Raw genomic sequence first — 26,353 nt, 5'->3', positions numbered from 1 at the left:
TGAATTGCGGAGAAACGGTGATTGAGTTGTGGAGTAAATTGAAATTGGTGAACAGTGCAATGCTTCTTTGAAAAAACCTGAGCAGGCATGCCAGATGTACGCACCCATCATAGGCCTAACAAAGTGCACTGGACGGAAAGGGCAAGGCTGTTTAATTAATTCGGCCACATTGCAACCATCGACTTCCATAGGCACTTTAGTCATGTAGTTCGGAACATCCCTCGGTTAAGTTTCCTTTAACTTGCTACCAATTCCATTAGTTTCCGGCACAGCTGAACGTTCAGCAGCACGTACACACCATCCCCGGGCACAGTCGGCAGCGTGTCCCTGTACGGGACCCCCAGGTTGCGCAGACAGCATTGCGCGTGGTGTCGACGCGGCGTGCTTACCTGAGAGAAGTGCCACGCCCTCTCAGAGGGCGGCAGCGGTTGCGAGCGGCGGCGGCCGTCGTCGGCGGCGGCCAGAGAGCAGGCGCGTGAGAGAACAAACATTTTTACTCGTCGAATGCAAACATAGTCGTGTCGCGTTGAGCGCACGCGGCCGCCGGCTGCATCGTCGAGGGGGCGGCGCACAGCAGCGGCGGCGGTCTCTCGTCCCCCCGGGGCGCAGCACAGTCTTGAGCAATCAGTGGCAACTTCCAGATAGTACTTTGAGGTGTGGCCCGAAAGTCGCGCGCAGCAGCATGACATGCCACGTGTTTTTGTCCGCCTAGACCTATGGTCCGAGTATATAGAAGAGACTGTACGTATAGATGCTTGGGGGCCCGCTCACGTGGGCTTGCCGCGGTGGATCTCGATGACCTTGTCCTGGTCCACGTACTGGAAGATGTGCGGCGCGTCCAGTAGGATGCCCACGGTGCCCGCCGTGGTGACCGCGAAAAAGATGTACAGCTGCAGCCGGTCGATCACCATGGCCACGTACTTCCAGTCCTCGCGGATCTGCAACACAGGCACGCCATATGGCTCAGCCGAGGGCTTACTGCTCCATTGTGACGCTTTCTATCCGTTCCTTCCTACGTACGCGAGGTACAGAACCAACATGTTTTCACACTAAGCGTTTTTAAGCACATTTTCACGACCACTTGCACTTATTGGTTTGTTCGGCATGTTCCGCACAGGCTGATAAGCTAATTGAACTTGATAGTTGAATCGATTAGCTAATCCGAGATGTGTCACCACCATGCACGTTCACACTAAAAGAACTAACTGAACAGTAATGTCCAGCGCCCCAAGATAAATTATGCAGAGAACATTCGCGATCGAAAGCGCGTTGAGGGTTCTGTTGAAAGGACCAAACATATCCAAAAACACTCTCGCAATAACTGCGGCAGAGTGGCTGAGGCATTTGACCGCCGTGCCATTGCAGGCGAGCGACGATGAGGGATTATCAACCGCTGTCCTTGCAAGTCGTAAGAGGTCGCTGCCATCGTGAGTGAATAGTGAGCACATGGACGATAGTCGCCTCTGAACCATTGCAATGTTTTATTAACCTTTATTCGGTATATATGCTATACCAGCATGCATGCCAGCGGTGAGCGTAGGAACGTTCACTCGACGTGATGACGCTTTGATAAAAGATTGGGCATACATTCAGCGAATAAATCCATCACAAGAGTTAGCTGCTCGTGATAGCTTATATGTATAGAAGCGCGCACCAGAAACAAGGATGACGCATAACATAAGAATAGACAAAAACGTAAGCGCTGAACTTGAACGGTTCATTTCTGACGTACGTACAAGCTTAAATACGTGCTTCAACGCATGCGCTGGATCATTTGAGGAAAAAGCTGATGAAAAGATGAGGTGCACAGATTTAAAAAATGAAGTCATGTAAATGAATACATCGCACATAAGCAAAGATGATATGCGAGCCATCTAAAATTGCCACGTTTTGTTACGTAAGGACCACCTTTTTTTTTTTAACCAGACAGGGTATCAACGGCTTGTCGGATTCTGACGTGACGTTTCAGTATCTAATGCTTCACCGGTCACGAATCATCTTAGAGATAGTGTAATATACCCTCCCAACTGTTTAAGCTGCCCGTATAATTCCTGCCCTCAGGTGTGCTTTTCGCATACAGGGAAATGCCTTTCGTACTCAAACTAAAAAAGTTTTAAAAACTGTAACAAGAAAGGCGAGACTAAAGCTCTTTTTTTTTTTCAGCAGAGAAAGTATGATTACTTCATTAGCAAACTTCAGCCATGTTTCCATGCTTGGTAGGTAGCAACTGCGCTACCTTGCCGGCAAATCGGCCCATGCAAGGCCGGTATCACAATTTTCAACTCCAGCACTTGAACTTAGCTCTGGAAATGTGAATAGGTGCATCTTTTAGCATGTGCACTCGCACAGGCTCTAGTTTGAAAGTAATATTCTTCCTGCGACCGGCAGTAGCACGCAGCTGCAGCGGAAGCCTCCATGCGGTCAGTTTGCCCTGATCGAAAACAAACACCTGCGTTTTTCCGTAACAGTCACTCTATACCAGGCCCGTAGCTGGGGGTGGATGGGGGGGGGGGGGGGTGAATTTTGGTGAAGTAGGTGTTTTTACCAAAAATAAATAATGAAAATAAGTGTTTTTCTCAAATAGTCAAGTGCCCCCCCCCCCCCCTCCGAAAAGAATTCCTGGCTAATACGTATACCATCTGCACTATAACAAGGAGGATAGAACATCGCAGGGCGAGGTCGAACAATGCGAGAGCGCGAAGCGCAAGGACATCAAATATAGTAAGCCGGTTTTGAGGAGATCCGCCAGGTCCAGGATGTACAGTGATGTGCAAGAAAATAATTATTTCTATATTATGTGAAGCTACTTCTTGAAGCCCCGCCACGATGGTCTAGTGGTTATGGCACTCGACTGCTGACCCGAAGGTCGTGGGATCGAATACCGGCCGCGGCGGCTGCATTTTCGATGGAGGCGAAAATGTTTGAGGCCCGTCTACTTAGATTTAGGTGTACGTTAAAAAACCCCAGGTGGTCGAAATTTCCGGAGCCCTCCACTACGGCGTCTCTCATAATAATATCGTGGTTTTGGGATGTTAAACCCCAGATATTATTATTAAGCTACTGCTTCAAATGTGAAGCTTTCATTTTGGGAAACCATGTGGTTTTCCTTTGCAGAGCTCGGGTTGATTGATTGGTTACTGGTCGATGGGCTGGAGTTGATGGCCTAGTTCGACATTCCTGTTTAGCTACGTAGTATATACTTGAAGGAAGGCAATAGTTTATCTTTGATGAAGGATCTATCTCGCGGATGTTTGAGACTACGATTATGACAGCCTACGTTCACGACATTATTTCGCAGCAGGTGCAGAAGCTGTGTGTGGCCTTGCTCAAGAGACTGGAGCGGACAAACTCTCTGACACGAAGGGACAAACGCACCTTATTTGCCCGCGCTTACAAGTTAGTGACGCCAGCTGTTTGGGAGTAGTTGTACGGCACTGTCGTGAAGCAAAGCGAGCCCTTCACTGCAGTTATTGCGTTCGTGGCTTTTATGCTCTTTCCCACGCAGCGGACTCCATATTTAGCTACGAAGACTCCGCCAGGTCATGGATGGTTTACTGCCGGAGGAGTGGATCGAAAGCGACGCTGCAGTAATGTGAAGCTTTCCCGACGCTCGCCCATTTGCGGAGTGCCCGTACTACCCACTCATTCTCTCCCGCTGCGTATAAGGCGATTCTGTCGTCACCCGCGTTATTCCCGTTGCCATTTTGGTTGCTGGCCGCATTTTACTGCGGTTGAACCGCACACTGCATCTATAACTCTTCTTGATGAGGGTCGTATATATATCACATGTCTCCGAGCAGAGGCCCGAATAGTGAACTGTTCTATACATAGAGCTCTAAATAAGCATCATGCGATCAAAAAGAAAACTCTTGGAGCACCTTAAGACATGCTTGGCTCGAAGCTTTTAAAAGAAAAGACGGAAAGGAAATGCTTCCTGAACCACCAGTGCAGGCTTTTCAGTCAGCGTGTTGGTGTCTATCACTTGTGCCAGGCAGGCAGACATTCGTGGGCAGGGAAGTACGTTGGACCAGGCCTATTCGGCTTTACTTATTTACAAACGTTTTGAAAGTTACATCCGCCTACACACAAGAATACCTGAGAACTACCAAGTTACGAACAGATCGAATGAGCATTTCAGCTGCGCCAATAACTTGACAACAGGTGTTCGGTGGCACAGGAAATAAAAAGGTGGCCTTTTCAGTACTGCTGCGCACAAAGTACTGTGCAGTTACTGCTGCAGCTAGCAAGTAGTAGTTAAATTTAGAATTGCTGTGGTTTTTCATACCAAAATCACAATATGATTATGAGGCACGCCATAGCGGGAGACTCGGAACTAATTTTGACCACCTGCGGTTCTCTAACGTGCGCCTAAATCTAAGCGCGCTCGTCTTCATTGCATTTCGCCCCATCAAAGAGCGGCTGCCGTGGCAGGGAATCGAACCCGCGTCCTCGAGCTTAGCAACGGTGTCTGTGCTAAGCTACCACGGCAGGTAGTAGCATTTGTCCCAGAGCAAGCATGCCTAAGGGAATAAGTTTAAAATAGTAAAGGTAAGCAACAGCTGGCGAAAACTTGGCTGGCGAAAAACCAGGGTTGGTGATTAAGCAATGGTGTTAGTACTGAAAATCACACATCGAGAATGATCTCTGAGGGGAGATTCTCTCATGCGGGAACGGAGCAGTAAAACTCCGATGAATTCAGCTCGACGACAACTGCATTACTTTCTATTTTTTATTCACTACTCGCATTCACTAACTGATTGAATAATACACTGACCACAAACAATTAATACAGCGAATACATGCTTTGTGGACTTAAGCTGCATAGCCCTCCTGTGCAGCGTCGGAGCGGTCTTCTCCGCAGCACATGGCGGATGCTTTTCCGGCATTACCACGTAATCTGAGAGGCTGGCTGTCGAGACAAAATGAAATAGCTTGGGCAGAATGTGACTGCATGTTCGCGAGCACAATGAGCTCGTAATCTCAACCCGTTTAAACGAGGACATTCGAATTGCTCGTAAGAAACGGCTCCCGCCAGTGCTTACGTATACTAGCGGGACTAACAGCAACAGACAATGAACAAAGCTTGTGAACGAAAACTTTTGTGAAGTTGATTCCTTGCGTTCAGAGCAAGTAAATGTGCGGAAGAGGGTCTCGTACTTCTTCCCGGGATCTTGCTTTTCTGTTTACGTATGCTGAGAACATTCAATTACGCCGACGTGCTGGCACCGGCATACATTACCACCGCTTAATGCGGAATAAGAAAACTATTTTCGAATCACCACGCAATATCATTAATAAGCGCCATTAATAAGCGTCGTATAAAAAGACGCTTACTGTAGCAGGTTTCTCTGTCGAGGAGAAGGAAAGAAAAGTGCGCACCTGAATGTACTCGTCCTCGCAGCGTAGATGCTCGGCGATGAACTCGATAGCCTCGGTGGCGCGGTACGCCTCGGGGCTGAGGTAGAGCACGTCGCCCGCGGCGGAGTCGCGGCCGTCCACCGAGTCCCGCCGGCCAGCGGCGAGCGCCGCCGGCGCGGCGGCGGCCGCCTTGCGCGTGCAGTTCGGGTGGTGCACGTCGGCGAGCTCGAGGCACTCGTGCTTGCCGTGCTTGGCGGCCAGATGCGCGGGCGGCGGAGGGGGCGGCGGCGGCACGGCGGGGGGCGCCGCTGCGGGCGGCGGCGGCCGCGGGTGGTAGTGGTGCATGCCGACGCCCGGCATCTCCATCATCCAGCGCAGGCGCGTCTTGTGCGGCCGCTTCATGAGCAGCATGGCCGGCAGGTACTTGAGGAAGAGGACGCGGATCCAGTTGGGCATGCGGTGCGTGCGCGGGCCGCGGAAGTTCCAGTTGATGATGATCACGGTCACCAGGATCGACATGGTGTTCATGAGGAAGGTGAATAGCAGGTACTTGGCGATCAGCGGCAGCACCAGCGACGTGGGCGGCAGGATCTTGGAGACGAGCAAGAGGAAGACGACCAGCGAGAGCAGGATGGAGATGCCCAGCGTCACCTTCTCGCCGGCTTCGGCCGGCAGGTAGAAGACCAGTATGCAGAGGAACGAGATGAGCACCGTGGGCAGGATCAGGTTGACCGTGTAGAAGAGCGTCTTGCGGCGGATGGTGATGTAGAAGGAGATGTCCGTCTCCGTGGGCCGCTGCTGCTTGCTGTTGTTGTGCCGGTTGAGGAACGCCGGAACCTCCACGATGTCCCAGGTTCCGCTCTTCCAGTAGTCGGACAGGTCCACCCAGTAGTTGTCGTTATACAGCTTTAAGGACACTTGGTCGCCGTTGAACGTCCACGAGCCGAACTTCATCACGCACTTCTGCTGGTCGAACGGGAAGTACGTCACGTCGATGGTGCACGAGCTCTGGTAGATGGCCGGCGGCACCCACATCACCTGACCGCTCGGGTAGATGAGCACGTTCGACTTGTAGCGCACCTCGTAGTTACCGTCCGCGCTGCGAGGACCCTCGTTTTTAGAGCTGCACTCCGCGTAAACAGCGCTATACCATGTCACACCAGTGTTCGCGCAACACCTTCGCGTAATTAAGAAATGCACGAAAGGCTGCCGACGATGAGCAGCTAGTCGCATGTAACGATCCGGTCGCATTATAGCCGAGATAGCAGAAAGATCCTATGTTCGCAGGAACGTGGGAACTGCGCGAAAAGCTCCCTTGTATTAGCATAGATGCACCAACTGTCACTGAGAAAATACCGTTGCTCTTCGGCAGGTGTATATGCTACTAGCTCTCGTTCTCGCTAATCTGAGCAACGCCCCGCAGTAAACAAAGAAAGGAACGAATGGGTTTATTGCACATGACGACTTATGTTCAAGTAGTACAGCGTTTCCCTGTTGCGTATATAGCAATAGCACCGTCCTGACCGCAGCGGCTGCTTCTAGGTTGACAGTGTTGAACTCATTACGCCTTCACGGGATTTTCCGGGAAACCATGGAAAATAAGTTACAACCTGAAGCAAGCTATCTGACTTCAATAAGAGCGTGAAAACTTATGCGCTTACCGTGTCCAGTCACTATAGAATACCGCTGGAAGAGGCACCGGAACGGCATACTACATTAAATAGTAGTTATTGTTCTCACTTACATAAATCTGTCTTTGTTTGTTGGCGACAACTTCAAGCTTGGTTGTTGAGGATGGGGGAGTCCCTGGCCCGCGTGACGCTGTCTCGTATAAGATGGACACCTCAACTTCTATGTTGCGAGAAAGAAGCCATCAGCACTACGTATTATTGAATACATTGTATTTCAAAGCTAACAGGGCTTTACACACAACAGTACGATCGGACTACGCCTCCCGAAACTTTACGCCCCAAATATTTGGAAGCACATACGAAGTCGTGTCGCTGAGTCCCCCCTGCTTGCCCAATCTCCATGGGTAGGACTTGTAGTAGTGTTACCCATACAATAAAGTGTTAACTCTGTAGCTTGCGACGTACATAGGGGTGTTTGACGGGGCTTATAAAGCCTCTGTATGTAAGCTCTAAGAAATAGAGGAAACAAAGAAATATGATGCAGACGAGAGTCATAAATAAGCTTTTATGTCAGAGTTCGCGTGAAAGTGCCGCTCTGCAGTGCTCATTTAAGTAACGAGGCGTTGAACTGGACTATAGTTGGTACATGGTGGCAACAAAGAAAACACCAGCTGAAAACACGAAAGAAGGAGAAGAAAACGACGGGACTAGCTGTTACTTACAACTTATATAAATGTACGGTTATTTCTAAGGATGGTTATTTGCGCATGCGTCGACAACCACCTGGCGCATGCAAAAACAACTATCCTTCGCAATAAGCAAATTGTTATCTTCCTACAACGGCGTTAAGGAAATTCCTCTCTTTATCACAGAGGATCAACGACGTATCGCTGACGCAATTGTTTTTCTGTCTATTTATATAAAATGCTTCCAAATTTCTCGTTCCATCTTCGTTTTCCCTCGACCTAAAATACTGTGTTGCCAAACGCAGGTTACAGCCGCACTGTTTGCAATTTGGCAGAAAGAGCCCCGTCATTTGCGGGAAGGGAGGCCTTGCGTTCCCTAATGCGATCACTGGTACACCGCCCAGTTCGGTCGACGCCACACGATAAAGGAACGCGATAAGTCACATGTGTAGCGCTATAGTCCAGTCATTTTCTTCTCCTTGTTATTGGTGTTTTCCGCTGGTGTTTCGTTCGTTTCTTTTTTTTTTTACAATTCATTTCACGTGGCAAGCTTTACGATAAGCTCACGGACTGTCAAATGAGACAACGTCGTTGTCCGTTCACGTTAATTATAAAGTATTCGTGCTTAGAGCACCAGCACTAACGAAGTCAGGGCGAGGAACGTGTTCTTGGCAGCTATCAATGTTTTATGCATAGCACTTAACGTCTCTTAAAGTAGTCCAGATCTTTTCATTTTTTCGAGCAGCGAAGGAAGGAACAGGAGAGAGAGGAGAGGATCCAGTCTAGAAAAACTGGTATGCTACCCTACACTAGGGAAAGGGAATGGGGAGATTGTGGAAGAGAGAAAGGGGGGAGCACACACACACTAGATGTAGCAGACAGTGTTCGCTCACTTGTTGAAGAGCACGATGTCCGGCTTCCAGACCTTGTCCGGAGGCAGCCGCAGCACCGAAATGCCGCCGTAGTCCGCCTCGTCCCATTTGAGCTGGTAGTCGGTCCAGACCTGCAGCGACCACGCGTGGCTCGAAGGAAATGCCCGCGGAATGGCATGCAGTATACATGTATACACACTTACCAGCTGCAGCCACACGTTGGACGTCATGATTTGATTCTTCTCGTTCTGAAAACACGCAAAGCGGAGAGACGCCACTGTAGTGACGCCAGCGGGAGAAAGGCGAGATTTTTTTGTTTCTTTAATTCTGGTGGTTTACTTGTGGAAAATACCGAGAAAGTTATGAGCCACGCCGAAGCGGAAGATTCCGTGAGAAGTTTTGACCACGCGAGATTCTTTAACGTACATTTAAATCTAAGTAAAGGTGTATTTTTGCATTTCGTTTCCACTGAAATGCGGCCGCCGTGGCCAGGACTCGAACTCGTGCTCTCGCGCTTAGCAGCGCAATACCTTAGCCGCTAAGCTATACCACGACGGGGACTAAATGGAGAGGGGAGCGATCGTGTTAACAACAGGCGTCCTACAAGATGTCCAAAGAAGACAAGTGCGCTTGTCGAATCGTTCGCTCCAGCGACGCCCTGTGTTCGCAAATTTTCCATCTCTTCAAGTTTCCGTCAACTTCTGCCTTTTCAAGACGTCCTACTATTAGCTGCGATGCAGTGGCTCACATTTGAAGTGCACCGTAGCGGGATTTGTCATACGGAAAGTGCAGCAGTCTGAAACCTTTTAAGGTGAGTGCGCGTTCCGTCAAGGGGCAACTGCACGGAACTGATCTCTATAACGTCTTCTCCGCGTTACGCTGATGCGCCCACCTCACATCGCGCGGTTAGCCGTGCCTTAGTGGTGATCAGAACTTGTTCCATGAAGCCACTAGGCAACTTATGGGCTATGGCATTGCGCTGATGAACTCGACGTCAAGGGTTGGTTACCGGCAGCGGCTACAGCGTTTCCATGGGGGCCAAATGCAAAAGCGCTCGCGCACTTACAATATACGCAGTACAGGTGCACATTAAAGAAAATGTAATCTGGGGCTCTTCGATCACCACGGCGTGCCCCACAATCACGTCCCGATTACGGCACTGAAAACGCTAGACTTCAGTTATTAATTCGCTGGACGACATGTTTTTTTAAAGGATGTACGACATGAGACACATTTGCCAGAGGCCCGTGTACTTAGATTTAGGTGCACGTTAAGGAACCCCGGTGGTCGAAATTTCCGGAGCCCTCCACTACGGCGTCTCTCATAATCATATCGTGTTTTTTGGGACTTAAAACCTAACAATCGTTATTATTATGAGACACATTTGAGACGGGATCTCAATGAGGTCATTCAACGTTGTATGCGGCCATTCCGCAGCTATGTGCCGAAGAAGAGCCGAAAGCAGTACACGTTGAGTGATGCTAAAAGGATCCTTTTTCGTATATCTTAGGACAATTACTCGAAACTTGTAAAAAATTAACATGCACTAAAATATGTTAAATTCGAGATATTAGCTTGGGCGCCAAGTGCCGAGAGTTAGATTCATCGTCGCCGCATTCGCAATACATTCCTTGTAGTCGCTGCTTCGGGTTCAATGCCTTTTGCAAAGATACCCTTTTGAATCCAGCGTATATGCGGATACACTAACGCATTTCAGTATATTTTAATACGCTCCGAGTATCCCGAAGCGTGTCTGTTACTAGGTGCTAGGAGTAATTCGGCGGAGTACCTGACCTTCAAGAGGTATACTGATCTACATATAATCTTATAACATGGAAAACAAAACTAATGGGCCGTACTTGAGTAGGCCTAATACCGTCTCTTGTCACCGTGCTTCTGTACAACAATCTGCAGTGTACTTCTATGGACGAATTTTCATGAAAATTTTCAGACTTTTGAATTGACGAAAAGAAGAAAATTATGTGCGTATATTTATGCATATCATTTACGTCAGAACCAATGTTTCGATGTGGGTGCACTTTGCAATAAATCCCGGAATTATCGCGCTCGATGTTCGCTCTTACGAGAGATCGTCATTTTCCCCCTCTCTCTCTCTCTCTAATGAGGCAACGTCTCACAAGAAAAAAAGGGACAGGCGCTGGCGCTTGTACGCTCACATCTGCAATATTTTTTTCGGTGTAATTTTCTTTCTTTTACAGTGAAAACTAAGCACCAACCACTAAATTAGGCCAACCGCGTCAGTCAAGAGCAAACATATCAAGAAATCGAAAGAGTGACACTTTGTGAACATGCACATACGTACCACGTTGATGAGCTGGATGAATGACAACCCAAACTGCACTTCCACCGTCATGTTCATTATTTCCACGGGCCGGATCAGCTTGTTGTAGTCCCGAAAAAGATCTCGCACCAGCCGCTCCTCGTCTTCAGATGCCAAAACTGGGAACAAGAACACGACCTCATTTAGAAAATCACTTCTCAAAGCGTCTTTATATACATCTCGGTATATACAATAAACGCGTAGAAACCTATAGGACTCAAAAATGTTTCGTATGGCTTTCGCCGCCCGCGAGCAGCTAAGGCATAGTCGATTCCTTTTCAAACTCAAATTATTCATTCTTCAAATGCATTCGCCATGATTTTCAGGGCTAAAATCCGCCGTCTGCAGCTTGACAGAGGTCCGGAAACCAAAAACGCATGGCAGGGCTTGACTTCACGGCGCACGTGGTGCCTGACCTCGGTGTACATGCTCAATGATGAGAAAACACATGTCAGTAGCCAACAGACATGGTAATCAGAATAGTTAACAGCGGAGCACGTGAAAGGTGAAAGCATGTAAAGCAGCATTGATTTAACATAGAATACAGGAAATATGTTACAATAATAGGTATAGCACTAAAGCTCATAATGAAATTTGCTTTAATTACACAATAAAAAGAAAAGACAAAGTCGTATTGAAAAGGCATACTTTTGCGCAGGCTAAGTAGACACACGTTCCAGTCATAAGCCAACAAGCGTCGACGCAGCTGCCAGAGCGAAACGCAGATGTAGAAGCACGGACTTGGGGGACGATCAAAGATGACAGAGACTTCGGTGGATGCACCGACCAATCAGAAGATGGTGCTGCCTGGCAGTTTTCCTTCGCAGAATGCCAAGAAACCAAAGAATCATTGGAGGTACGTGTGGTCCAACATGTGAATGACGTACAACCCAACACGCATCGTAGCCGGTGCACACAGTCGATGCAAGCGGCCTTTATGCGGTGAGCAGTAGGCCGTGTAGTAGAGAGTGGTCGCTTAGCCTCGTGTGCATCATTTCTCGTCTTCACACGGCGTGTGAGACTGTGGAGGTCGCATGTTTCGATTGCCTGCTTTCATCTCGGCATCATGTTCCGACATTTTCTTGCATTAAGCTCACAACTTCATTTGTCCACTCAGTTTGTTCTCCTTTCTGTCTTTTCATTGCATTTTTCTCGCCTTTTTAACGGCGAAGCTGCTCTAGCTCGGCGTAATGTGTCGTGAGCCAAAACTATCACCATCACGAACCGGCACGCCCTCTCTTCTTCCTCTTCTTCATCGCACCCAGAACACGTGCGCCTATTTGTCCGGCGTATAGCAAGGGGGAAGCACAAAACGAAGGAGAGATGTGAGGGTGAAGGTGAAGAAAGAGAGAGAGAAAGAAACAGAGAGACCGAAAGAAAGAAAGATATCAAGAAAGAGAAACTCTTGGAGAAAAAGAAATATTCCTCGTGAGGCGGCGGGATTCGAACCCACTGACCCACGATCCGAAAGCGAGCGTCATAACCATTCTGTTATCCAGGCACGCTGACAGAACACAGCATATAGCCTTGTATAGTATCGTACAGCAAGGGGGTAGAAAAGGGAATGGAGGGTGAGGAGGATGGGAAGGAGGGGGGGAGAGAGTAAAGCATAACATATAAAGAACGAGAAAGAGGAAAATAGGGAGAAATATAGGCAGAAAGAGAAACAACGAAAGAAAGAGAGAGAATCAAAGAAAAAGAACGAAAGAGATAGAGACAATAAAGATAGAAAGGGAGAGGAAGCAAGCGAGAAATAGAGATGGGAAAGAAATAGAAAGAAATAAAAAGGAAAAGAGAGAAAGAGAGAAAGAAATAGACGGAGACAAAAAAAGACAGCAAAAAGCGGAGAGAAGAGAGAAAAGGAAAGAGAGGGAGAAAGAAAAAGGAAACTAAAGAGAAAGAAACGAGGTCGTCCGGCTCTATAGAGAAATATAGAGAAATAAAGAAATAGGCTGCCCAGCGAGCGGCGACGGGCCCGTGCTTCGCTGTGTCAAGCTTTGCGAGACTTGGGGGAAACTTGGCGCAATTTCTTTTTTCTTTTTTTTTTTTTGAGGAAGGTAAAAGTATCTGTCTGTCGTGCTTTATATGTAGCTGTTTGTTTCTTGTTTCCTCGACCACTCAACAGATTTCTGCTGGTTCGTTAACTTATAACAACTGTAAACATAATGATATTAATGGTGGGATGAGGAATAAGTACAGAAAAAGGCAACAAAATTTACCGTGGGCAATTTCTACGCTGAGTATTCTTTCATTTTAACGTAAAGCGCGAATTTACGAGGACGGAGCAAGAAAACAGAACGAGCACTTACTGACAACTGAAAGCTTCATTGAAAAAAAAAAACGGCTTATACACGATATCTCGCAGTCCTGTTCATCCTCGTGTTAGCTGTTCGCCTGACACGCGCAAAGTACGAAATATAGTCCATAAGCCGTTTTTTTTTTAATGAACCTTTCAGTTTTCATTAAGCGCTCGTCCTCTCTTCTTGCTCCGTCCTCGTCCATTTGCGCTTTAGGTTAAAATGAACAGTTACCAACTCGCCCAATTTGCCATCCTACAGGAGTAATCTTTAGTACAGTATGTACCGGCCTATGGCACGCATGAACGTACATAAAGGGTGGTCGAAACCTCAACCCCCCCCCCCCCTTTAAAAAAAATATATGGCTACGCCCTGGCCTCCAGTTCCGAACCCAACACAGTGACAGCCACTTTTTTTTCCCCTTTTCATCTCAGCTGCATCTGGTTTGTACTTGCAGTACCTGTTTTTCATCACCTTTCTTCTACTGTTTTATTATTTCTGCCGCGTCTCTTCTGCTTGACCTGGCTTGACCTTATGGCAGACGCTCTCCTTACACCGCAAGTACCTCGAAAGTCTTTCTTCTGACCAACAGAATCAGTTCATACATTGCCATCTCGCCCAAGGACGTTTCTTTTCTTCTGCTCACGTGGCGAAACCGCCATACGAGGCTTCCTATATCGAGACATAGTTTCCTGCAACTAACAGTATATACCAACGGTGCTACAACGCGTTTGTCACGTTGAGAAAAAACACCTCTAAAGCTACAATTAGCATGGCGTGTTCGCCTTAGCGTACTGTATTGAACGACATTAATGTCGTTTGCCACTGAAAGAACAATAAATAAATAAATAAATAAATAAATAAATAAATAAATAAATAAATAAATAAATAAATAAATAAATAAATAAATAAATAAATAAATCGAAATTAGATGAGGAACAATGTCTGTATCAATAATTTATCTATAGTATCAGAAACAGAAAAAACAGCTTTGCCCCAGAAAAATAAGCTTGCAGTTCTGTCTCGTTATATGAGCGTTGCGGTTCCCGAATGAAAACGAGTATAAGGTCGAGCCGTCAGTAGTTCCGAATCTTAATGTAAAGAAAATAAAGCGTACTAAGAAATGCATTCTGCATAAATGAATAAATTATGTGAATGAAAATTTTCGTATGCACCGCGTTTGTAACGTGTCTGGTCAGCTTGGGCCGCGTTCTCTCGGCATAGCATTACCGCCGTGATGTTTGGCACGCGTTTCCTGTAAATTCGTTTCTTTTTCTTTGTCACGACGCTCGACCATTTTAATGGTTTGGAGTACTGATGCACCTTCAATCACACACGCACACAAAAAAAGGTCACCCGCTTAAAGTACCAAGCTTCGTGCACCTAATCATCCTGGGCCCGTATTCAGAAAAACGTTTTACACTAAACATTTTCGTAAGAGAATATTTCAGCCAATCACGAAGCGGCACATATCTGTAGTGAAGCCGGCTGATCAATGGGAAACGCGCTTACGAAATAGAAGTTTTGTGAATTCAACCCTTGATTACAACCACGTTCAGCCGAAGTGTGGCCGGGAAAGCGGATACTGATTGATCCTCTCTCTACAAGTGCAAGCGAACGTCAGATCGTGAACGGGCACGTCGATTCATCGACGGCATTTGTTATCAGCTGTCAAGGAGAGTATGAAGAAAGTGCAAATGCTAGGCCGCTGGCAAGTGAAAATTTCGGTTATGACGCAACGTCAGCAAGAATAAACGTAGAGGAACAAATTCTACTAACGACCGCACGTCGTAGAGCGCCAGCAGCCATCGAATCAGTGTGTGCGGCTAAAATGATGGCTTCCTGCTAATCAAGATGCGCTAGATTTGGCTTTGCTCAGTGGATGTCTCGATAAATATATATAAAACTGTCAAAGGTGCAGGAAACTAGGCGCTCATAAAGAACGAAGAAAATTGGCGCTTGCAACTTAAAGGAAACGGCTTCCGAGCGAGCGCACAAACAGGCGGCGCACTGCGGTGCATTCATCTGAGAACAGTGTCATCACCTCATACGGTACGGCCTTTGCACAATGTTAGAAATGCATGCAGCCCTACTGCAACTTGTCAAGAACTTGAGCAACCATAGGAGGGCATGAGACACCAGACTGTCGTTAAGTCTTGAGAAGACGACCCAAACAATGCAAATGAGCAGAACGTTTTCCATGGCCTCTTCACCAAGCGATCTGTCTTATCAAGAAGCCTATGACATCGTATAAAAGTGACGCAATCACGCCGCCGCTTCTTTCTTTTTTTTTTTTCAGATCACTGGCGTTAAGTGTGTTTACAGAGCATACGCACACGTGGTAATGAACCTGCTTCTCAGGAAGTCTGAATACGTCTTCACATTATCTAAACATACGGCGAGTGGCTCGCTTGTAAAATAAACGACATTTTGACAATCAGTATTCGTACCTCGCATAACATAAATTCGTCGCGGCCTCCCACTGGCTTGGGTCAAAGAAAACATCTCGGGTTTTACGTGCAAAAGCCACGATATGATTATGAGGGACGCAGTAGTGGAAGGCTCCGGAAATTCCGACCACCTGAAGTTCTGTAACGTGCACCTAAATACTCGGGCCTCCAGCATATTGCCTCCATCGAAACGCGACCGCCGCGGTGGGCATCGAACCTGAGACTTTCATGTCAGCAGCCGAGCACGGCAAACACTGCACCACAGCGGCGGCCAGGATCAAGAATCAGAAAAGTAAGTCATACAAATTGTAAATCTAGTGATTTCTGCTTATTTGTTTATCACCTTTACGTCTCATGTTCGATCATTCATAGATGGATTAATATGGCAATAATTGTTGGGGTTTTACATCCCAAAACCACAGTATGATTATGAGGGACGCCGTAGTGGAGGGCTCCGGAAATTTTGACCATCTGAAGTTCTTCAACGTGCTCCTAAACCTAGGTGCACGTGCTTCTTAGCATTTCGCCTCCATCGAAATGCGGCCGCCGCGGCTGGGGTTCGATCGCGCGACCTTCGGGTCAGCAGTCGAGCGCCATAACCACTAGACCACTACGGCGGCTCATAGTAATTGTAAAACGTCGCGTCTATAGACGATTTTACGTAAGACACATGGGCGCCACCACCTTGGGCTGTTAAACGAACGCTTTCTTGTTTTTGTATATTGCGACGTGAATTTTAATGTCATGAAACGCCGAATGCACCAACCCAACCATATTCATGTGTATACGTCCGCCGTAGTACTGTTCGTTTAATTGTTAAAGATACAAAACGACAAGGCTAACAGCCCAATATGGCGGCACCGAAACCCATCCGTAATATAGTCTATACGCGGAGTGTGGCCGTCATGCGTTGCCAGGGTTGCTAGAGGATCCGCGCCACACTCGTCCCGCAAAGCGACTAGCGGTACTTCGCACTTTGTCAATGTCTCCGGCAAATGCGCGCTGACAGCCATCTTTGCGAGGAAACACAAATGCTTGCGCAAGCGTCATCGACTCCCCTTCGTCGTAAGCCTTCAGCGCAACGCGCCCACTTCTCGTTAATGTGACTAAACCTTGCTGTGCGAATATGAAAGTTCGACCGAAGACTTTACTTTTCCTTATCATTTCTCTGGATGAACCGGCTCTGAGCCACGATATATTTCCAGCTGCTCGATCACTTGCTCCTTCTAACGCACTCGCTTCATTACAAAATGAACAGTACACACTGCTAAGACAAGATTGCTGCATTTATTTTATCGAAGTCATGCTGTGTTACTTTGGAAAATGAGGCCTACTTGGACGCTGCTCTCGCACCTTCTCCGCTTTCTCTTTTTCATCCACGAAAGAGTTCCGCGAAGGCTGTCTGGCACCTTGAAAGCTGATCGCGCAATTCAAGAAAATGATACAAGCTACCAATCCAAAGGTCCGGCATAAGGTCAAGCGATGAAGGTCTGACAGCGGGAAAAAGATTGAGCAAAGGTAAGGAGGGAAGAGAGAGAAGCTTCGATGCGTGTGGACCTATCTTTGCCATTGTGACGATATCGTCCCATCCTTGGTGTGTCGGTTTTATTCGGATCGACCCTATGGGTGTAGGCTTTGGCGACATCACAGTAACCGCATAAACACTTTCTTCCACCTTAGTCTTACTTGCCTTTTCCTAGCCTCCGTCGCGTCTCGAATAACTTACGCCATCCCATACGTGCTACTCAACGTGACGGAGTCGAAAAAGATAGACACAGTGATCAAAAAGGCATATAAACAGGTAATGGGTCTCCCCATCAGTACTTCCACGGAACGTCTACTCAGGCTAGGAGTACACAACACGGCTGAGGAGCTGATCCAGGCAGATCTATCCAGCCAGCGCACAAGGATGACGGTCTCGGAGGCGGGGAGGTCCATCCTCTCACGCCTGGCGATGGTCTGTACCACTCAGCCACCCGCCCCTTCAGACTTTCAGCCTACTCCATGCCATTCGGAGCAACATCACCCTGCATCCCCTATCCCGCAACATGCATGCCATGCACCATAAGCAACGAAGGGAGGCCCGGGCCCATGCCATTCACAAGCAATGAGTGTGTAATCCTTCACAGTCCACACATATGCAGCGTCTTACCACGGGCGAGCAGCCGTGACAGCCACCGTCAATAACGATCATCAAAATAGTATATCGATTCCGCGAAACAATCTCCTAGAAGCCGAGGAAGCGGCCCTCGCTCTCTCTCAAACCGATGTGGAGGTCACCATTACTGGCTCTCAACATACTTGTCGCATCATCGCTAGCGGCAGAATTCATACAAACATTCTAAGAATCATCACCCAAAAGCCTCCAACGTGAGCAGTCACGATCGTCTGGGCGTCAGCTCACCACGGCATTCTTTGCAACAAGATCGCCAGTCTCGTGGCTGGCGGACCCACCGAGCCAACGCCGAGGAAGCCGAGTCTGAACGCGAGCATGCTCTACTCACGTACCATGACACCACACAACATTATAAGCTCATCCGCAGAACATACCCTCCCGCACACAAGTCACCTAGAGAGCAGGAGAGATTACGCCGGGCTTTACAGGTCAATACATTCCCACACCCAACCAGAAATCACCTCGAAGTCCCTACACAATTCTATCCCCAATGCCGCTTCCGCGGAGAACCCTGGCACCTTCAAGATATGGTGGAAGGCTGCATAAAATCGCCACTAAAACCCCCCAGCACTTGCGACACGAACGAGCTTTTGGGAGAGAGCCTTGGCCAGTCCCAACCTCGAGGATCAGCTAGTCGCGAGGGCCCAAGACGCTGCCCCAGCACAAGGTATGCTACTGAGGACGCCTCTGCTAAGGTACCTTTTATGTAAAATGTTTATTCTCTCTCTCTCTCTCTCTCTCTCTCTCTCTGTCTGTCTTTCCATTGAGCATAAGGAAGCAAACCGGACGCTCATCTGACTGACCTCCCTGCACTTCCATCATTTTCCTTTCTTTTTTTTTACATCATCCTCTAAAACAATTACTAATACGCGTAAAGGGAAATCACGTCCATATTGAAACCTTGACTTTCCTTGCGAACTCTATTCAACCATGTATAACTTTTCTAACGATCGCTTAGCTCCTGCACCGGTGTCTTCTCCGCCGCCGGAGACCATAAGGGCTGTAAATCGCCTTCCAAAATGTTGTCTACGCGTAAACTTCGCTAGACTGGACTCGAAAATGGATCTTAGTCCCAACGGCAACAACATAGCGACGACAGCTCATCACTGGACTGTAACATTAGGACAATACTAAAACAAATATTAACCGCCTTCTAGCGGCCGCATAATGGTTTGAACAGTGCTGTGGCTAAAAGCGTGTCTAAGTAACGCCCGTTGTTCTTCATTAATCCGACGCATGATTGCCGCTTGTGCGTGAAATCGTGCCCATCATCTTTACCCCTTACCACCCTGCTCCGCTTCCATATCTATATCTTATTTACTTTCCCTTCGTGAAGAACGACAAATCATGACCTTCACGCTGACCTTTACTATTTCGCAACATTAAGGTATACCCCTCTCTTTACGATTTCTCGCATTTGCCTCATTGGCCGACATTTCGTCGCCCGCAACGCATGATGGTGGTCGGTGTGATGAAGAAACAATCGCTACGGCAATGTCCAGCCGCGGACGGCTTTTACGCAAGAAGCTTTATTGAATACAGTGCGCCAGCTAGAGAGGAAATCATCATAATCATAAAAATTACGAAAAAAAGTCATTAGAAAGACTACGCTACAGCTACCGTATTATTATTTTTTTATCTTTTTTATTTTTTTATCTTTTTAATTTTTTTCTCGTATTTCATAGATAAATCTGTTGGTTTTAATATTTTAGTAGAAGACAGTACTTTGTTGATACAAAGTTGCTGTTTGTTCTAAGGAGTCCATTAGAGGCGTTCTAATGATCTGCGACGGCCGTTTGTTCACAACCGTGCACACGCCTTTTGTACTCCAGCGCAATTACATAGAACGCTTTCTGCCCAATTAAGGCTTGGATTTGGTTACGTTTGAAAGGGACATAGGAGCTGTGAACCAAAGGTGAAGAATGAGTGTCACTTGACTTCGTTGTTCACTGAGTTCTAAGACTAGGAGATACAACACTGCGGTAACCCAAAGGCGCCACTTGCGAGGCAGGTTGGCGTTTCAGGGGGTTGCCTTTCTTTCTCGTCCGCGTCATTATAGCTATAAGCTCTAGAAATATATCACACAGATCCACCTTTTCGGTTTAACGAAGGAAGAGGAACTTTTTTTTTACGAGGGGCTCGTTTATATGTTAGACACAATGAATCGCATCGACATTTAGGCCAGGGAAAGCATAAAGGACGTTAATTGTCTCTAACTGTAGTGTACTAATTGTGACGTAAATTGAAATGACTCGAAGTGGATGAAAAATCACCCTATCCGTCGGTGGGATAAGGAACCATAACCTTGGAATTACCTTCGATCCCACCGACGAAAAGGGTCATTTTTCGTCCATTTAAATTCATTTCAATTTACGTCACGGTTAGTACACTAAAGTTAGAGACAACAATAACGTCTTCTATGCTTTCCCTGGCCTAATTGTCTGTTCGAGTCATTTGGTTGTGTCTTTCCGGTTGAGCCTCGTGGCTGCTGTAAACTCGCAGGGTGTATGTGGAGCAACGTTTACAGCAACGCCACGTTAACCGTTATCATGATGCATAAGGCAAACAACATTTCGAATATATATTATTTTGTTCTTAGGAGGATATGTGTACACTTAAGAATAACGTGCTCATTACAAATTTTTTTCACGGTGGTTAGGACACATATCCCCTGGAGAAGACACCACCGCCATCACGTTTCGAGTTATACTACACTTATTTTTTATCGTAATTCTGATAGACATAGTAGAGACGCTTGCAGAAGAGACGTAAAGGACGAGATGATCGCGCATGTCCTTTACAATCTGTATACTTATACGTTACTGTGCAATAGGACGCCATTGGGAGAAGTCTCCCACGGGGAGAAAAGGAAGGCCCTCGGCTGGCTCCCAGCAAATTATCGCACGAGAGCGAAATAGATAAGAAACTGTGAATGGTCTTTGGACGTTCAAGTCTTTTTGAACGCCACATTCATCCCCTAAGTCAGCACATTCTCTCTTCCTCTCTCTTTACACCCTTTCACCATCGCTGAGCAGCAGGTCAGAACTTTCATTCAGGCCGATCTCTCAGCTTTTCCACCATAGCAAATCTCTCTCTCTCACTCTCTGGCGGCGGTTACAGCCCACGTCAGCGCTAACGGAACCAAGTTCCGTGCATTAGTGCTGAATGCGCAATAAAACGGTTTAATCTAAACAAAGCTCGACTGCACTTGGTGTAAACGAACGTGTGACTGAGGGCACGCACCTGTTGTCGTTGTCTGCGTGATTAGCGTTCCCGTCTCTTTTCCATTTCGCTGCCACTTACTACATTGTCCTCCTTTCGCCAGCGAAGGTTATAAATCCTAATCCGTATCTGATTGACCTCCATGTCTCGCTCGGCATCATTTCTCTCTTCCTGTCCTTTCTTTCTTTTCGTGCCTTAATATCTTCACCCGTGGCTGCAGGGTAGCAACCCAGAGGCGCGTCTGGTTGTCTTTACTTCTTTTGCCCCTCCTTTCTCCCTCCCTTTGAACTCTGTTTTCTCTAGAACACTTAGATCCCTGGGCGCTGAAGCGTGCGGCCTGTAGACAAGCAGAAATGCCGCCTTTTCCTCCGTTAAAACTTCTCTCTCTAGATCCCTAGAAGCTGCCAAATATATATATATATATATATATATATATATATATATATATATGATAGATAGATAGATAGATAGATAGATAGATAGATAGATAGATAGATAGATAGATAGATAGATAAAGGACCCGTTAGTTTAAGCACCGACGGCCCATGGCCTTTTGCTACGTTTGCCACCATCAGCCTATTCCTGCGATAAAATCCTTTCGTTATCCAACTTCCTATGTATGCAAGAATTTGCACATATCGATGACGCTCAGGGCAGCAGTTTCACACCTGTTCGCTAGCGTGCTCGCGTAGCTCCCTCTCTTCCTTCATTTTTCCATTTACTTTTTATTCCAATCATTTTATCGTGCGAAATGTTTCTGCGTCTCATCCAGTTAATGTGGAAACGATATTACGTTATAAGGCCTTGCTACTATTCTTAAAAATGTCTGGACTCTGCGACCACCTCTGAATGTGCTGGGAACATTGCTGTGCGTGTATGTGTAGATAGGGGTAATCGAATGTTCCCACGCTAATGTGCTATAGGATTACATGGGATAGTGGCCTGGGAACTTTTGAACACCCCTGTGCTTGTGCATTACCCGTGTGCCATATCCTTTTCTTCTCTCTCATCGAGTGCAATGTAGCACAATTGCTACCTGGTTAACCTTCTTGCCATTCCTGCTCTCTCTCTCTCTTTGCTTATTTCTTATGCTTCGCAAGTTTCCTATGTTCATCAAGGACATTAAAGTTGGTTCGCTGAGAATCACCAAGTCAGACAACATATGTCAGAGAACGCTCCTTAAGTTGTATGACTAATGACCTCGTCACATTCACGCCGTATATGTAATAACCATTAGTATAATCATCAACTCCATAATTCATTTACACTGTAGGCCAGCAATGCAATCATCGTCATAGGCATGCGCAGGGTTACCCATCAGGGGGGGGGGGAGGTTCTTCGCAGCGACCCCCCCCCAACTCAATGTACGAGGTAGATTTTGCCCCCCCCCCCCTCGTGCGATCGCTTATGGTCATCGTTATCTTTCAACAGCTGCCGTCATGCTATGGCTGAAAGTTTCATAATTTAATCTCAGCACTTTATCCCCCGTCACCCTTGGTTTCTCTTCCCTTAACATTCATTACATTACTCTTACAGGCCACTGATTATCTTCTAAAAAACATTACCTTGAGTTGGCTCGTACATGTTATAACCTAATTGAGGTGCAGTGCTTCATGGAACAAAAGAAACGAAATTGTCGCCGCGCTTCTGCCATTCTCTGCATTTATCCTTTCCTGCGCTCTGTTATATCCTGCAATACTTTCGTGGAGCAGGGAGGCAGGTCCCTATACCTCACCCACGTAGTGTTATTCTATGGAAGTGATTGATTGCTCTGCGCATGTCATGACCTGAACAATTTGACCTCTTCCTCTTAATCTTGACTAGTCTATCACCCGCACCAGTTTGTCACTAATCAATGCGGCCTTCTTAATCTATCTCAGCTTTAAGCTTATCATTTTCGCTCCCTCGCTTGCTGTCCGCTTCTCCTCAAGCTTCGTCACCCTACAAATTTCAGCCCCATGGAGTCGCATTGGTGCAATGAACAGTTAATGTGCCCCAATTTTTATAGCATAAGTTCTTTATTCCTGGCTAAATATTTTGTTAAGAATTCTGAATAAGCGGATGCACTCAACGTTTGTTAGGCGACACCTTTCTTCCATTTCTTACAATTCTTGGTGATAGTAGTCTTTGGAATAGTATGTGCGTCTTTTTAAATCTAGAAAATGAAAGCGCAGCTATGGCAAACTTTCACTAAACTGTGCCAGCATAGGTGATCAACAGTGGGTTTCTAAAATTATGAAACTTTTCACGTATATTGCAGCTTCATTTTACATCTGTGATCCAAATAAGAAGGTGCAGCCGAAAGGGTCGCTTTTGAATCATCGCCGCAGAAAGCTCGCGTTCCTGAAGATGATGTCGATGGCAACTCGTACCCTCGAGCTGCTTGAATGTCATGCTTTCTTCATGCTCTTCAGTGCTTCAGTCTTCACTCTTTCCTTGTAATGCCTGTAAAACTGACCAGCCTTTCGACGATGTGGCTTCGGGAATATTGCATTGCATCTTGAGCGGTACCAAATGTCAAATTGAAGGCTTTATTTTTCATCGAAAAGTACAAACACACTGACGTGTGAAGTCACCAAGCCCTCATCGCCGCCACTGAGAGGGCGACAGCTGTGAATGTACGGGGACTAAGAAAAAGGCCAAGGAAAGACAGTGAGGCCAGTAAATGTTGAAAACTCTCCCCTCGCAGAATTCGGTCCAACTTTCGAAAGTAAAACAAAATAAAAGCGATATGAACTACTGCTGCAGTAATAGTACATTTTCTTGATTACATTCAATTCAATTTTCACCAAAAACACAGTGCGATATGGTCAAGGTCAAGCTTCTAGATAGCTGAAAAACAAAACCCCGCAGTGTACTTTACGAAAGAAGCAATCATACTACGGCCTCATATGAGGTGTGTTGTGCCGATTTACAACTATCCGGTTATGGAGAAAAGTAATCCTAACATTCTCTCTTATTGAACAAAAGTAAGCGTTAGCAATCGCTGACCAGAAGCAGCGTTCTCACATTTATGCTAAAGTCAAAATGCGTGCAAATACAGACTATTGAACCCGTATCTGCGTTGCACAACATGTAACTTTCATGTGTCGCTAGTAGATTAGTAATGCAAAAGCTGAAGTACCTTAAGTGTCACGTTGATGCATATACCAGCCTCACAGTGTAGTACATTGGGACCGACTAGCACGTGTACGTCCAAGGGGCGGCTGGCAAATGAAAGTGCACGTGGCACGGTTCTCGGCGCTAGGTGCGCAAACCAATGACCATGCGGCACCATCAAAGGCGTTGGATGCCGAGACCTTGAGCAAGACACATGGACTTGAAGCTTCGTGGTGCTTGCAGATGCCAAAAGTTCTTTTTTTTTCCGCATCACGTCTTGCTTGTACACGAGATTAGTTATACGTCTGTCATTTCCATCCCCCGTGGCGCTCGTGCCCTTCTCTGTGCCGGGCGTTAGGACTCGGCGCGCGCCCTCTCCGAGTAGCCTGTGCCTCTTGTCCGACATGTGGACTCTCTGGGCTTTCCTGGATCGAAGGCGTCGGTCGCGCAACAAATTTCACTCCAGTGGCGAGCGCTGTTCGGTGTTCGGGCTTCATTTCTATCGTAGACGGCCCAGCAACGAGAGGTCTGGACCTCCCGGTGTCCCCGTGGCGGCAGGGGCGCCCGTGCACCCCTGCAATCGCGTGTGGCGGGAGGGGGGGCGCCCTCGGCTGCGGCGGGCGCCCCGCGCGCGCGTTGGGACCCCCGGCGTCCCTCGGCGTCGCGGAGCCCCCCTCGGGGACCGCACCTACCGGGGTCGGAACGCGAGGCCCACGTGGGCGATTCAGTGCGGCAGCGGGTCGACGGCCCCGCGGCGCGCCAATGGCGCGGTCTCCTCTTAGGCCTAGCGGCTAGGCCTGGCCGGTGGGGCCCGCTCACCTGGCGCAAGCCGCAGGGCCAAGAGCAGGATGGTGCAGGCGGCCGTCATGGCTGGCCGGGGAAGACGGCGGACGGCCCGGTCGACATGGCGGCGGCGGCGGCGGTTAGCAGCAGCAGGCGGCGGCGCGCGGCGCGGTGCCGCCGCCCAGCGCCCGGCTGCGCCCATCGCGGGGCCCCATGGCGGCCCTCACCGGCATCGGCCGAGCTCGCTTCTCCCTGCTCCTCCGCTGGCGCCGCCTTGCACCCGGTCTGCCGCTGCGACGCCGGGAACACGCTGCGCGCGCGCAGCATCCACCATCGACCCGCGGGTTTCGCCCGAGACACGCCCGCAGCGCCGCCGTGGCACTTGGGCTGCCGGCGATTGTAATCCTCGGAATCGTCTCCGCCGCTGTCGGCCAAGGCGGCCTGGGGGCGCTTCTGAGGCGGCGGCGGCGGCGGCAACCCCGGGAGGCTCGCGCGACCCTCACGTGCCAGAGACGCCCTTGCGCGTACGCCACCAGTGCAAGAAAAGGGCGAGCGGCCGCTGCTGCAGTTTCTGCGCCCCGGCAGCGCGAGGGCCCCCAGCAGTTTCTGCTCTGAACACTTTACCAGCCCATTGATTCAAGGGTCCCGGCACGTTAGCAGTTGAAGGACACATTTTCCATTCGCAGCAGGATGCGCAAGGAAGTGTGCTATTTAGTTTATTTCTAGTAACTGCAAACTGGCTTGGGAGTGGCTGATAACGTTAGCTGTAGCACAGTTTACCAGTGCCGGCATTGATGGCTGCGATATATTCGTTGAAAACTACCGTATCCGATTCCGCCCATCTTTCTTGACCTTTACACAGCCGGTGATGGCGCCCTATTCTTTGCTCATATTTTCATGAAGAGGGGACAGCTTTAATGTGCGCTTTATATGCACTCATTCTTTGTGATTAAGAGCCTTTACTAACTTTATTTCGTGGTAACAAAAAAGAAAAAAAATAAGAAGGAGGCTAGGAAGAGCCAGTGGCGTTGCACGGAGTCGTACATCAAGTAGTCCTACCTAAGAAATGTCAGAAAAGGGTTAAATTTTTAAAAATGTACATGAAGGGTTTAATGATCAGCACGTAAAATATGAATCTTAACCTAAAGCGGGGTATGCAACGAAAAATAAGATTCATTTCCACGAGTGAACCGATGTTTTTTGTCGACCATGCTCTGCGAAGGGTGCTTCTCCACAGCATTGGTCTTCCAGCGGAGAAGCTCTCTCTAACAGCTACGTTAGTCATGGCAAAATTGCTCGTCCAAACAGTCGTTTTAGTTAAAAAAGTATGCATTTAATTCTTAATTGAATCTGTTATTTCAATATATTCGTTCTTTCGACATTTTCTTAAGGCTCACAAACTTCACTTACCTTTCTGACAATCCACTCAAAAGACGGA

General features: G+C 47.7%; 1 protein-coding gene across 1 annotated transcript; it reads right to left on the bottom strand.

The window, feature by feature from the left end:
• Positions 1–476: 476 nt before the first annotated feature.
• LOC125758007 (acetylcholine receptor subunit beta-like 1) lies at positions 477–25,216 on the bottom strand. Its single transcript, XM_049414427.1, has 6 exons — positions 24,952–25,216; positions 10,871–11,007; positions 8,751–8,795; positions 8,569–8,678; positions 5,380–6,457; positions 477–938 (listed from the first exon to the last, which is right to left on the bottom strand). Exons 1-6 carry the CDS (start codon positions 25,115–25,117, stop codon positions 768–770), a joined length of 1,707 nt encoding a protein of 568 aa, XP_049270384.1. The 5' UTR covers positions 25,118–25,216; the 3' UTR covers positions 477–767.
• Positions 25,217–26,353: the final 1,137 nt, after the last annotated feature.

This window comes from Rhipicephalus sanguineus, chromosome 4 (assembly GCF_013339695.2).
Source record: "Rhipicephalus sanguineus isolate Rsan-2018 chromosome 4, BIME_Rsan_1.4, whole genome shotgun sequence".
In the NCBI taxonomy this organism is placed as follows: Eukaryota; Metazoa; Arthropoda; class Arachnida; order Ixodida; family Ixodidae; genus Rhipicephalus; species Rhipicephalus sanguineus.
This window is presented reverse-complemented; position numbering and strand designations above follow the sequence as displayed.